The 13885-nt window shown below is 42.5% G+C and overlaps 1 protein-coding gene across 4 annotated transcripts in view; it reads right to left on the minus strand.

Moving 5' to 3' along the window:
* Nucleotides 1-4573: 4573 nt before the first annotated feature.
* The window catches only part of QNG1 (Q-nucleotide N-glycosylase 1), a 72890-nt gene continuing 63578 nt past the window's right edge, over nt 4574-13885 (minus strand). For all 4 annotated transcript variants that reach the window (XM_069229786.1, XM_069229819.1, XM_069229798.1 and 1 more), the window contains one exon: nt 4574-5068. In XM_069229786.1, coding sequence (XP_069085887.1) covers nt 4836-5068 — 233 coding nt within the window. In that variant the 3' untranslated portion in view covers nt 4574-4835. The remainder of the gene's footprint in view (nt 5069-13885) is intronic.

Consider the following 13885-nt stretch of genomic DNA (forward strand, 5'->3'; position numbering starts at 1 on the left):
TTTCTGCCAAGAGAATGTTATAACTAAGTGTTAATCTTCCCCAAAATATAACTTTAATAGTGGCTCTATGTCTCCTTCTATTTGTATTTTCAATTTATAAACCCCATCAGGTGGGGACACACACCTGTCCGCAGTTTCGACTTCAAGAAAGTCGTTAGTTGCTGTCACATCCAGAAGCTCTTGAAGATTCTGATGAACCACAGTGACCTCTGCCATGATGTCTAGCAGTCACTGTCACATTCTGTTCTTCAGTAAAGTTGTTACTATTTGCATAATTTTTCACCAAAATAGCTGCCACCTTTTTCTTTTTGCATTGTGGTTTCTGTTTTGGAAGTTTCTCTTCCTTTTTGTAATGACACTTCAGATGAGCATTGTGACTCCTTTCTCAGTTTCACATACTCGTTTCGGTGTTCTGACCACCCTCCGCTCTCACTCCCTTTGGTCAGTGAGTCCTGGAAGGAACGAGATTGGCGAGTGTCAGTATATTGGTATCTATCAGGTGTTTTTAAACTTTCCCTATTTCTAAGATTATAGTGTTTCTCAGAGGTCCGACCGCGGAGATTCTCCTCTTTCTTTTTTACTATCTTTATTTGTTTTTGTTTATCCTAGCGTTTTTTAGAACGCTCTTGTGCTTGTTTCGTAGAGCCCTTACTAGATTTACCTTGTAGTTTACCTAGTCTGGCTCCCAGACTATCCCTACCTATACTAGTTATAGGTTTCGGCGATAATGTAAGCCAGCCTGCGTTCTTGTTCCTGTTGAGGAACAGCCTGGAGCCTTTAGTCTACTGCCAATGCTACAGCTACCCCTTTTTAAATTACTCAATATAACTGAGGATACTGTGGCAAAATTGTCTATTAATTGCATCCCCAAGTCCCGGGCTGGAGCTGCCCTCTAATTGTCTTGAATCTGTTTTAACACTTCCGGAAGATTTGCAAGTGTCTGTGTAACATGTGCGGTAGTATACAGTGCAGTAAAAACTGCACCCTGTGTGGCACAATTGTCCTCTGAGGTAACCATTCCAAAGGGCAAGTACACTGTGAGAATTCTATGTTTACCTTGGGGTCCCGTATGGGGAAACATTGCTTCCAAAGCACTTATTTATTGTGCTAACCAAAATGGAATTTCTTCACGTTTGGTGGGTACCTTACCCATTACTGAAGGCACGGTCGAGGGATGTATTCATGCTTTAGCCAAATGTGGTTGCGCTGGAGCAGCCCTTGCTGGGGCAGTGTTTAAAGTCTGCATTATTACAAATTGTATTAAGCGTCTATATGATTCTACTAAATGGTTATATAGGCGGTGTTCGACCGCTACTTATAAGTTTCCTATACTAATGTGTGGTATGTATGTGGCCAATTCTGACCACATAGGACCTTCATTACTTAATGGACCTAGTCTAACGTGTTGTGGAACGTGCGCTAACGTGCCATCGAGCCAATTACAGTGTTCCTGAAAGGATAATGGTATTCTAAATATGAATATGGGCTGCATTGTGCAGGTGTATTTGGTATTGTATAATGGTGAAATGTTTGTGTGTTCCCATCTGCTGCTGTAGAAGTGACCCAAGAATAGAACATTTCAGTTCTGTTTTCTTTGTGTACCTCAACAACGAATGTGACTTCACCGCCCACAGTGGTGAACCCCTATTTACTAAATGTATTGTAAGACGGAGTCTCATGTTTGCTGCAATTGCTACCCATTGAGGATCCGCCATAATTAAAAATGATCAGTTCAGTGATAGAAACACCAATTATGGAAAAATCTTTTGTTATAGTACAAGCTTGAAGAACCTAGTCTAAAATTTGCTGTTTTATAACAAAACCAGTTGTTGTCCTGAGTACTGCCCTGATGTGATGATGCTTCCTTTCTGTGTAGGGTAGACATCGTACTCTTAAACAGGCAATACTCAGACAATTGTCATGTACAACCTTGGGCAGAGCACAAAAATGAAAAGAACTAACAACAAATTCTGGTGAAATTACAACTAATAAAAAAAACATAATTGCTAAAATGAAGCCATGTAACATAATAAAAAGGAATAAATTAAATGAATTAGGTAAAATTGTAGGCCCAGAGCTAAAAAAAAGTGTGCTCATGCAAAGCACTAAAATAACCCCACATCATGTTAACTGCCCGAATGAAAATGTATTAAGAACTTTGGACATGGACAGTGTCAGGATCCAGATCACGAATGCTGTTAACGTGACAAGTTCTCTCCAGTCACCTTCATCAGACATTGACAACCACGCAATGTGTGGAAGTGATGTACAGCCTGTTAACGTTTGATGTAAGTATGACAATGCCATGCAAGCCCCTTACATTGGAAAGGCTGTGCTTTCTCAATGCACTCAATCCGTGACTCCTGATCTCCCTTGTTCGTCTCCAAGCCCTGGTCACCAGTTACAAGTATAGGTTAGCTCTGGCACATGCCTCTGCACATGCTTTTTCAGGTTCAGCTTTTACCTCCAGCGCATCAGGGTTGTTTATCTTAATGACAAGTTGTAGCATGTCTCATATCTAGGCATGCTGGCTTCCTCCCTCTGATTTAAAGGCAGTGATTCGGAGTACCTCACTTATTTACAGGAAGTTACGATATACCATGTAATAAACATTGTTCAATGCTTCTTTTTCTTTTGAAAGTCCTGATATGCTGAATATATGGTCCTTCTCCTGAAAAATATCTTAAGAAGGTAAAATAAAGTTTTGACACAGAAAATAAGCCGTCAACTTGAGAAAAACGTTTGTGAAATTCCTGTTACATAACAGGGATTCTACGTTCAGGCACCTGAGAAGTATTCAAAGAAATAGTTTCGCTGGGACAGAGTCAGTCCTGTGAACAGACAAAGGGCCAAATTTACGAAAGTAATCATTTGCGATTACCAAATAGCGAATCCTAGTGATTCGCTATTTGGTAATCGCAAACACCAATGTACAAATGTGTCTTTGACACATTTTGCGATTCCCGGTGGGTAACAAATAGACTTACCTCATGAGAATTAATGAGGTAGTTCTTGCTTTGCGACCCACTGGGAATCACTCAAATCACAAGGATGGTGGCCTGCTGGGGTCAGCAGACCACCATGTCCGTCATTGCTTTTAAACCAAGCAATCCTTTCTTTTTTTTTTTTTTTTTTTAGACGCAGTCCGTTTTCCTTAAAGGAAAATGGGATGTTTAAAAAAATATATATATATATTTTTATTTTAAGACCACTGCCTGCCCTTAAAAAAGGTTTTTGCAAACATTCTCGAAGGGGAAGGGGTCCCTTAGGGACTCCTTCCCATTTGAGAATGGGTTACCACCAACTTTAAGTTGGTGCTAAAACGCAAATGTTTTGAGACTGCATTTCAATCTCAAAACATGCATACATACCATTGCGATTCGGTATTAGGAAGGGACACCCTCAACACGCCCCTTCCTAATACCGAACTGCAAACCCAGATTGCAATTTGGTAACAGGTTACTGAATCGCTATTTGGGCTTGGTACATGTGAAAAAGTCCTTTTGCATTCGCAACCGGGCCGATTCTGCAAATCAACCTGTTTGCAACCTCAAAAAGGCTTCCTACATGTGGCTCCAGGTTCTTTAAGGTTGGTCTTATATTGCTAGAATATACAATCCAGTTGATTCCATACTGTTATGAGATATTTGATCTATATAAGGTTTTCCCTTTTCAGGTCTACTCTGCCAGGCACATAATGATGAATAGACATGGCCGTTGGTTGACCCTAGTCCTATTTAAGTTTGTTTACTTTACCTTCTTCATTCACGCACCCTGTGATTTTTTGGGGACAGTAATAGCTTCTTTTCCACATCTATTTAGTGTGTCTAAAACAAACATCGCCCAAGCCTGTAATCATATGGTCATTTATATCCACACTTCATAGCCTTTTTGGGACAGATGGTACAATGGGACTACAAGAGGGATCTTTGGTGTAAGTATCAGTTTATTGTCCTTAACTGCATTCCTTAGTTGGGGACAGAGAGCCATTTTAGTATTACATGCTTTAATGTTATGATAAACCATTAAGATTGCTCAGTGGAATTACATACTCTAATGTAACTGTTGGCTGATGAAATGTCTCAGTGGGATTATTGCTCATCGAAGTCATCTGTATATAACCCGAAGGCAAATGCTTCACATTCCGGCAGAGCCGACTGTATGACACTAAGGGCCTGATTACAACTTTGGAGGAGGTGTTAATCCGTCCCAAATGTGACGGATATACCACCAGCCGTATTACGAGTTCCATAGGATATAATGGACTCGTAATACGGCTGGTGGTATATCCGTCACTTTACCGTCACTTTTGGGACGGATTAACACCTCCTCCAAAGTTGTAATCAGGCCCTAAGTTTAATAGTACTAACAATTTGTCAATCTCAGTGCTACGAAACAATATACTGTTATTATCTTATAAAACAATTGTGTATAACACCTAGAAAAGCACATAGCATGTTTATAACTGTCTATAAGTGGATTGTAAATGATAAACACACACAGACTATGCACATAATCAAATATTTCAGTTTTACCAATAGGTTTAAATTCAACGTGTACAATGAAAAAAAACTGCTATTAGAATAGTTTATTCAATTCATCATGTACAGATCCAGAAAAAAATATTGGTCTACCTGTTTCTTGCCCTGTGAAGGAATTCAAATCATCATCAAATAGGAAACAGCTTAGAAATGCCATCAACTACAGGGATAGAGAAGACGCTTTTGTTCAGTCGCTTTATGAAAGCTTAATACAAGTCCGAACTCTTCCTTACTGACTCGGTCATGCCAGGATACCAGCATCTTCATGTCCATATCACCGACACGTGGCAATACCTAATAATATATGCAGCGGACTCGGTGGAAGGGAATCTGTTTCATTTCTTCAAGGTGGTCTCTGGCATAGTCCCACAGATAGTGATCAAGTAGAACAGGATTTATGTCTTTGCTCTTTTTTTCCCCCTTTTTCTCAAAAAGCTCTAACAAACGTTCACAAATCAGCTCGACACACCAAATGGAACAGCCTCTGATCTCCACCTCTTGGGTCTCTCCAGAATGAAACATCACACCTGGGGGAAACACATATATTTGTGAATATTCAAAATGCTTAAGGTCTACTTATGGGAGATCAAAGCTGCTCAATTTTAGTACCCATCTTGAAAATTAAGACACAACAACCTATTGCAATGTCCATTTTCCCCAACAATAGCTCGTGTGCTACCTCTGAAATACTAGAAACATTTCCTACGCCCAAGTGTACACCAACAAATCACATGGACTTTAAATGCTATTTTCTGTAAAAGAAATAACTAATAAGACAAAACTCCCCTTTGGACCCCCTCACTTCTGACTGGATTGTAAAAGTAATTGGGAATATGAAAATATACAGATGAAGATATACAGATGATCCAAATGGGAGTTATTGTAATAAATCATCAATAGAAACTGATTGAATGTGGTCGCTAATGAAGTCATCACCTCCGTGGAAGGGTATCTCGGCTACCACTTGTTATGCTGAAATTCCAAGTGATGAAACTGGCCGAAATACCAGGCAATCTACACAAAAGCAGGGTGGATTGTGGGAATCCAAAGAGGGAAGCAGAAATTAGGGAAAGCTAATGTTACATTGGCGCTGAGTACAGCATCCATTGGCACTAGTTGCGTGAGAGGTCTGTTGAAGGGGGGCTTAAACCTTATAACTACCATTGGAGACATGGTATCAATGCAAACTTTGAAGAGTCATACTACTCAATGGTTTGGATACATACACTGTGGTAGCACAAAATTTCACGATGAGATTCCTGGTGGCCAAAAATTACCAACAATAAGAATATCTGCATGGAATTCCTGCAACTTCTCTTGCAGAATAGAGGATAACTGTGGGGACATGGAGCCATGTGTGTGGATTTTCCAGTCACTTAAACAACATATGGAATAATGCCCGATGGCAATTACAAACCTAAAATACCTGGTACCTGAATAAGTTATTCACAGGCTAGAGAACCTCTACTTCTTTCTATACTAGACTAAAGGTCCACCATTGTCCTGGACTTGCCAGAAGCCGGCCTTGGTACAAAGCATGCAGTTTTGAATAGAACAGTACGACCAAATTTAAACACTAAGCAACCTATTCAAAAAGATAAGTTTGCATGTTTAGTTATTCTCACATGTAGATCTACTCCTACACCTAGGTGTAAATTGGTTAATAGATGGAACACACTTTTTCTGAGTAGATTTACACCTCTATATAGTTTTACGAGTCTCCACCCCCTCAAGTGAGGGTGCATAAGTCCATCTATCACTTTGAATGTATAAATTAATTTAACTTCAAGCGCCTGTTGAACACCATCAGCCACAGACACAAATGCCCTTGTAAGGCTGGATGTAAATATTCAAAAGCAGCACACAATAAAATATACTTCAACTGGATATTTCTAGAACCATGCAATACCCTCCTGTTACACAGGGGTGTGTGTCTAATGCTTGTGATGTATTAGGGAATCTGCACACAACCTTACACTGGATGATAATTTCAGACATAAGCAACTGACATGGGATCCACTGTGACTCAAAAAAACAGAATACCAGACAGTTCTTCAGAATAACTCAATTGCAGCCGTGAAAGTTACTTTTGGGTAAACGATTATGGTATTGCAAGCATAGAAGGATAAGCACTGAAACAAGCAAAGCAATGCTAATTGATAATGTGTCAGGTTGGCAACGATGATCAAGAAGTTACAGAAAATAAGTTGAAATCTAATCTGAGGTTTCAGACAAGAGCCAAATATGTCTCTAATGAGAAGCAAAGAAGAGCTCCTAGTGCAGAAAAGATGTAGCTTGATATAAACTAAATATGTCAAAGAGTTCCCACACTTACATGAGTTGACTGTCCGCGCTAGTTGAAACGCAGACAGCTAGCACCCTTACTTAAAAAATCATCTGCAAGGGCACGGCTATTCTGCAGTTGCCATGTCATAACCAAGCTAATATCAAACACAACATCCCCGACCCTCACCGTGGCTGTAGTCTGTAGGCCAATGTAAGTCAGACTAGCAAGACCCACATGTACACCAATATCGGAGCAGATAGCTCTACAACATGGAACAGCAGAGAAGTCACCGTTGGTCTGACAGGACCCGGATCTACAGTCTGGGGAAACCTTAATCATGCAAGGCGCTGATCCGTAAATCGGCTTGCCAATTTGGACCTTTGTGACAGTGACCCTGGCATGCAAAGGTTTGTAGAGTCTTCCATGCTGAAAAACTAATTCTTTCCTGAACTGTTATGGAACTGAGAAGCAAATCATGCCATACATTTCTTTCTTTCTATAATCATCCCCCACAGTTTAGAGAGCAAAGCCAGTTTTTGCGCATGAGCATAACCCGTCCTTTCTATGTATGGCCTATTAAACGTTTTAGCTGCTTTCTTGTCTTTTGCATTAAAGGAAAATAACAAAAATAGTATTGGCTATAGAAATAGTATTAACACAAACCTACAAGGATTACCCTCTTTCAGCCATTGCTCAGTTAGTTTGCCAAAAAAGGATGATTCAGTCCACAAGACAATATAAATACAGTAAAGGAATGAGTCAGCTCTCCAGCAATTACCCTGTTTGACGTATCATTCAAATCACGTTGCAGCCATTCTGTATTTGGAGAGTCCGGTAATTTGTATAACTCCATTCTGAATGTTTACTGGGCGAGAGCATAAAAGTGGACAGCACTGATAGGACAAGGAGAGCCCTCACAAACCACTGCCATGCAGCACCATACAAAAGCCTTCAGGAAGCTGTTCTGTCATTGCAGGCAGATGTCGGCTAGCAGCACATGTCCGACAGGGACAATCATTTGTGAGAAAATGACACCTTAAAGTCTACTTTTTATATCTTAAAAATTACCAATCCGAGGGGGCGAGGCTTACAAGTCACCATGGCTGACGTGAGCTACTGAGCTCCAGCATTACCTGTTTGGAGCAACAATGACTGGAGGTGAAATGCGCTGAAACCCTGTAGAGCAGCTTCCGCTCTCCTGGGGCATAAGCGACCTCTAGCACTGAAATGAGAAAGAAAGCAGCAGCTGTTCAAGAACTTTTCCAACACCACGCGAATTCAAGCTGGTGGGGCCCACATTGCAAAGTGGGACCTGATCGGTGTGGTGCCTGATTGGAGAAGCATAGCAGCCAAGAGAGAGGGAACACCCTTCCACGAGCAATGGCACCGTGGATGAGCAGTTGACATCTACAGCACAGGCACTCTGGGAAACTGGAGCCCCGTCGCTGTGTTGTGGCCAGCGCCCCTGAAAGCAGGAGGCCTAGACATCAGAGAGAGATATCCTGGGAGGTTTGGAGCAGCCGGAAGAAGAGAGCCCCTCACTGCATAAACCACATATATGATATTCTCTGCAGTAATGCGGCCTCCTCCTCTTGTTAAATATTAATACCTAGACTGTAAGAGAACGGCAACCAAAGTAGGAACTCCACCAAGGCTTCTGCTGCATATAAAATAGTTACACCATCCACCCAAATAAAGGCATCTGACTGTGACTTGCTCAAAGAGGGGTGAGGATCAAGGTCAAGGGCCAACAGTGAAAAGTCCTGCAGGAGGTCAATGTGTACCTGTCACAGGCCGTACAAAGCATTTACATTTAAACCAACAAGTGCCAACAAACAGACTTTAAGCACAAGGCTCCTCCAGGGATCTCTTCGAGGGACACTTCCATGATAATAAGAGGGAACGTCAGTGACAATTGTAACCTGTGACACGCAAAGACACAAGAGCTGTGGCCTGTGTTGAACACCCTCCCTCAGAGGTGACGTCCTCTAATCTGAACACCACTGAAACACAATAAAACAATGGGGTAAATTATTGGAGTCATTTTGGGGTCCCTCTCAACATGAGGAGATAGAGACCAGACAGGATGGTCCCCAGTATACTGCAAACATGGCCCTTGAAAACAACAAACCCTCCCTCACGAAATGCGACTTTAAGACATGCCTCCAGGAGTTGAAGGAGGAATGGAGGGCGGACCTGAAAAACAAACGACAAAACATAACAAATAGTATCCATGAGTTCATTTTGTCCATTAGTAGAGATATTGACCAAATTGGCAATAGTGTTGTTGAAGCAGAGACTGATCTACAAGATCTGTTGCAAAATAGAACAGAACACAAATGACATGATTAGGTTTTCGGAGACACAGGTGGATATCCTATACCTAAAATGTGAGGATTTAGAAAACAGAGCATGTACAGACAATGCCAGAATCCGTAATGTAACTGAAGACACGGAAAGTATGGATGTCATCACCTATATCCATGCTGTCTGCTCAAATCCTCCAAATGAAGGGGCAGCCTGTAGGGAATGAAAGAGCACAAAGAGTGGGCCCTAAACCTATGTTTATCAACACTAGACCCAAGATAGTATTATAACATTCCATTTCTCAGGGAAGCAACCAAATCCACTCTGCTTCATTATATAGGAGACACACTCATACTCCTCCACAAGTGAAATCCTTCACTGCAGGGGTCTGGAATTCCTATAGCCCGACCTCCAGGACATATTGCTGGGGGTCAAGGGCAACATGTTTTCATATTTATTTTGTCCTTGGGTCAAGTGGACCCAAACCTCTGCAGCACAAACCCTTTGGCAGCCAGTTTACTGTACCACACTATGGATCAGGGAAGGGTATTGTCTACAGCAAAGGTAACACTTGTTTCCATATGTTAATGCTGTTTGAAGAAAATAAGTTACTTACCTGTAACTATAGTTCTCCAGTATTGGAATCTTTCATAGATTCACATGCTTGAATCATTCCCCGTCGTCGAGATGGGAGTCCCGCTACAATTTTCATAAGTAATGTTAAAACATATTGAAGAGAAAAAGACCCTAGGCCTGTTCAATTTCATAGTCTATCAGAGTCATTTTGTGAAAAGGACCAAACCTGATCCTCCACCAATCAGGCGACAGCACCCTTCAGAACCTCCTGAGAGAAGCTCTAGCACCTCAGATTTTCGAAGCACAAGTGCTTATATTATGTTGAATATATGTATAAATAGAAAGAAAGAGGTGAAGTGAGCTTCTCCGGGGAGGCGGGTGGGTCGCATGTGAATCTCTGAAAGATTCCAATACTGGAGAACTATAGTTACAGGTAAGTAACTTATTTTCTTACTCCAGTATTGGAACTTTCATAGATTCACATGCTTGAATCAGAGTAGAAAGCAATAACTATGCACATTGTAAAATGACAACATCTTTAATAAACAAATTATCTTAAACCACAAACCCTTCTTATCATCATGCATAAATTGATGAAGTATATGAGTGTACTGACATATGTCTCTCTCTCTCTCTCTCTATATATATATATATATATATATATATATATATATATACACACACATGTCTATATATCTATATAAATATAAGTATCTCCTTATCTCTAATATCTATAGAGATATACCTGTGAAGATACATGATGAAATTTGAATAACAAACCAGTAATAAAACATCATAAGACACTACTGTAACATGATCAATGTCTGAAAACCAGCTTACTTATGGGATTATGATAGCGTTCTTTTATCTTTAGATACATTTCTTTTTTTTTCTTCAATGTTCCACCTGTTCTAGGATGGAGGGATGGAGAAGAAATGGCTCACCTTCACCTGAAGAGATTCCTGAGAACCGCCTGGCCCACTGCTACCTCTCCGTGCGAGAGGGACTCCAAGCAATAGTGCTTAGTGAAGGTATGACAGCTCTTCCATGTTGCTGCCCTACATATGTCTTGTAGTGACACTCCGGTAAACAGTGCCGCTGCCGATGAGACTTTTCTCGTCGAGTGAGCATGCACAGATGACTGCAAAGGTTTGCCCGCTGCCTGATGGCAGAAGCGAATAGCAGAGGCGATCCATCTAGAAATACTCTGCTTTGATAGCGGGTACCCCTTCCTAGGAGCACTGTACGCCACAAATAGCTGATTAGAGCGCCGAAAAGCTTTAGTCCTGTCCAAATAAAATTGAACGCCTCTTTTCACGTCTAAAGAGTGTAATGCCCTCTCCGCTGGAGTAGATGGATGAGGGAAAAAAGACTTGAAGACCAAAAGGTTCGTTCATGTGAAAGTCTGACGGAACCTTTGGAATAAAATGCGGGTTAGTGCGCATTAGTAGTCTATCTTGTTTAAGCTGCAGGAATGGCTCTTGGATGGACAGCGCTTGCACCTCACTGACCCGCCTAGCTGATGTAAGAGCTATCAATATGGCAACCTTCCACGACAAGTATTTGAGGGAAGCACGGTGGATCGGTTCAAATGGATGCTTCATCAGTTGTGCCAAAACAATATTCAAATTCCACGAAGGAGGTGGCGGTCTGAAAGGAGGGTAAACCCTGAACAGCCCCTTCAGAAATCTCTTAATCAGCCGAGAAGAGAAGAGCGAGGGTGTCTCATCTGAACGTCTGTATGCAGCTATGGCTGCTACATGAACTTTAATGGACGAGTGTGCTAGGCCAGATCGAGCTAACTGTAAGAGATCCGGCAATATCTCTTCTGGTGGTGAAAGTAGAGGGTCGATTTGACGCTGATGACACCAGGCACAGAATCTTTTCCATTTACACTGGTACGCCTTGTTAGTGCTATCCGCTCTGGCCTTTGACAAAATATCTCTGCAGTCCTGCGGGATGTTCAAATGCGCAAATTCTCTGTGGTGAGGAGCCATGCTGATAACCGCATTGAGTGCGGATCGGGGTGCCGAACTTGGCCGTTGTTCATTGTTAGTAAATGAGGTAACGGCTCCAGTGGAATATGAGGTTTGACTGACAGAATGAGGAGCTCTGTGAACCAATGTTGGCGCGGCCAGTACGGGGCTATTAGTATGAGAGTGCACGGTTCTGTTTTCATCTTCGTGAGGACCCTTGGGATCAACGGAATGGGAGGAAAAGCGTAAGCAAAGATGTCTGACCAGACTATCGAAAACGCATTCCCCCAAGATCCCTTTTGGTGATGCCAACTTGCGAAGAACTGGCATTTGGCGTTGTCCTTCTTCGCAAACAGATCCACTGTTGGTGTTCCCCACTGGGAAAAAATCTGGGTCAGTACTGTCTGGTCTAGTTCCCACTCGTGACAGTCCGATTTCTGTCTGCTGAGTGCATCTGCTGCCTTGTTGTTTATTCCCGGCAAGTGTACCGCCGATAGTGTGATGCCTTGCTGCGAGGCCCAGTTCCAGATCGCTTGGGCTTCCCTGGAGAGGGTGAGAGATCTTGTACCTCCTTGTTTGTTGAGATAGTGCATCGTAGTGGTGTTGTCCGTTCTTATCACCACTCGCGATCCAGAGATTCTTGGGAGAAACGCTTGTAAGGCGAGGTGCACTGCCCTGAGTTCTAGCCAACTGATATGCATTGATGCCAGATGAGTTGGCCATTTGCCACTTATTTTCAGGTCCTGTAATACTGCGCCCCAGCCTTCCAGTGAGGCATCTGTTGTTATGGTCCACGGGGCTGGCTGTTGAAGAAACGAGAGACCGATTGACAGATGATGCTTTTGAGACCACCACTTGAGAGTTTTGATCATTATCGGAGTTATTTGTATCTGGTCTTCGAAAGTGCCTGATACTTGGAGCCATTGACGGTTTAGCTGCTCCTGCAAGGGGCGCATCTTTAGCCGACACAGAGGGATCAGAGGTATGCATGAAGACATCATGCCCAATAGTGATTTGAAGAGACGGACTGTAACCTTTCGTCTTTTGTGTATGAAACTCCCTAGGGTTAGTAATCTTTGTTGTCTCTCTAACGTGGGACATGCCATGCCGGATTCCGTGTTCAGTTTTGCTCCCAGAAAAGTAATACTGCGTACTGGTAGAGGGTTGGATTTCTCCCAGTTGATTGTGAATCCGAGATTGGTCAGTAAGGAAACGCACTTTCTTGTTGACTTGTGTGCTCCTGCGTAAGTCTTTGCCTTTATTAACCAGTCGTCTAAGTATGGAAAGACCTGGTGCTTTCTTCTCCTGAGAAAGGCTGCAACTGGTGCTAGGCATTTGGTAAATATTCTTGGGGCTGATTTGAGCCCGAAGGGAAGGACGCAATATTGATAATGGCTCCCGGCTACAGTAAATCTCAAATACTTTCTGTGGGCAGGGTGGATTGGTATGTGGAAGTATGCGTCTTTGAGGTCTAGTGATGACATAAAATCTCTTTGATTGAGACGCAGAAGGACGTCTTGCAGGCTGATCATTCGAAACAACTGCTTTTTTAGGTATACATTTAGTTGCCTTAAATCGAGGATCGGCCTCCAATCTTTCCACTTTTTTCGAATGATGAAGAACCTGGAATAAAATCCTGTTCCTCGTTGAGCCCGAGGTACCTTCTCTATAGCTCCCTTGAGAAGGAGCTTGTAGACCTCTTCTTTGAGTTGTTGAGGATATCTTGAAGGAGTACTGCGGGGAGGGTTGGAGGGAGGTATCTGGACAAATTCTAGAGTATGGCCCAGTTCCACTAATTGTAGGACCCACTTGTCTGACGTAATGGTTTGCCATTGACTGAGAAATAAGGAAATTCTCCCGCCCCGGTGATAGGAGGAGGACTGAGCGTAGCCGGCGCCTCGAAAACATCAGGTTCTACGAGCTGAATCTTTGGCGGGCGGGTTGAACGTCCACGGCCTGCCGGTCTAGTATAGGCTGGTTGAGTCGGTTGCCTTTGGGAGTAGTATGGCCGATATTGTTGTGAAGATGATGGGTAGGAAGAGTATCTCTGTTGTTGATATCCCCCTCTGTAAGAGGGCTGGCCACGCCCCCTAGGACGAAAGGACGATCTTCGATATTGCAGGGTCCCTAATGACCTTGCCGTGTCCGTGTCCGTTTTAATTGACTGTAGGGCTTCGTCCACATGTTTCCCAAATAGC

Source organism: Pleurodeles waltl, chromosome 1_1 (genome assembly GCF_031143425.1).
Source record: "Pleurodeles waltl isolate 20211129_DDA chromosome 1_1, aPleWal1.hap1.20221129, whole genome shotgun sequence".
Taxonomy (NCBI): domain Eukaryota; kingdom Metazoa; phylum Chordata; class Amphibia; order Caudata; family Salamandridae; genus Pleurodeles; species Pleurodeles waltl.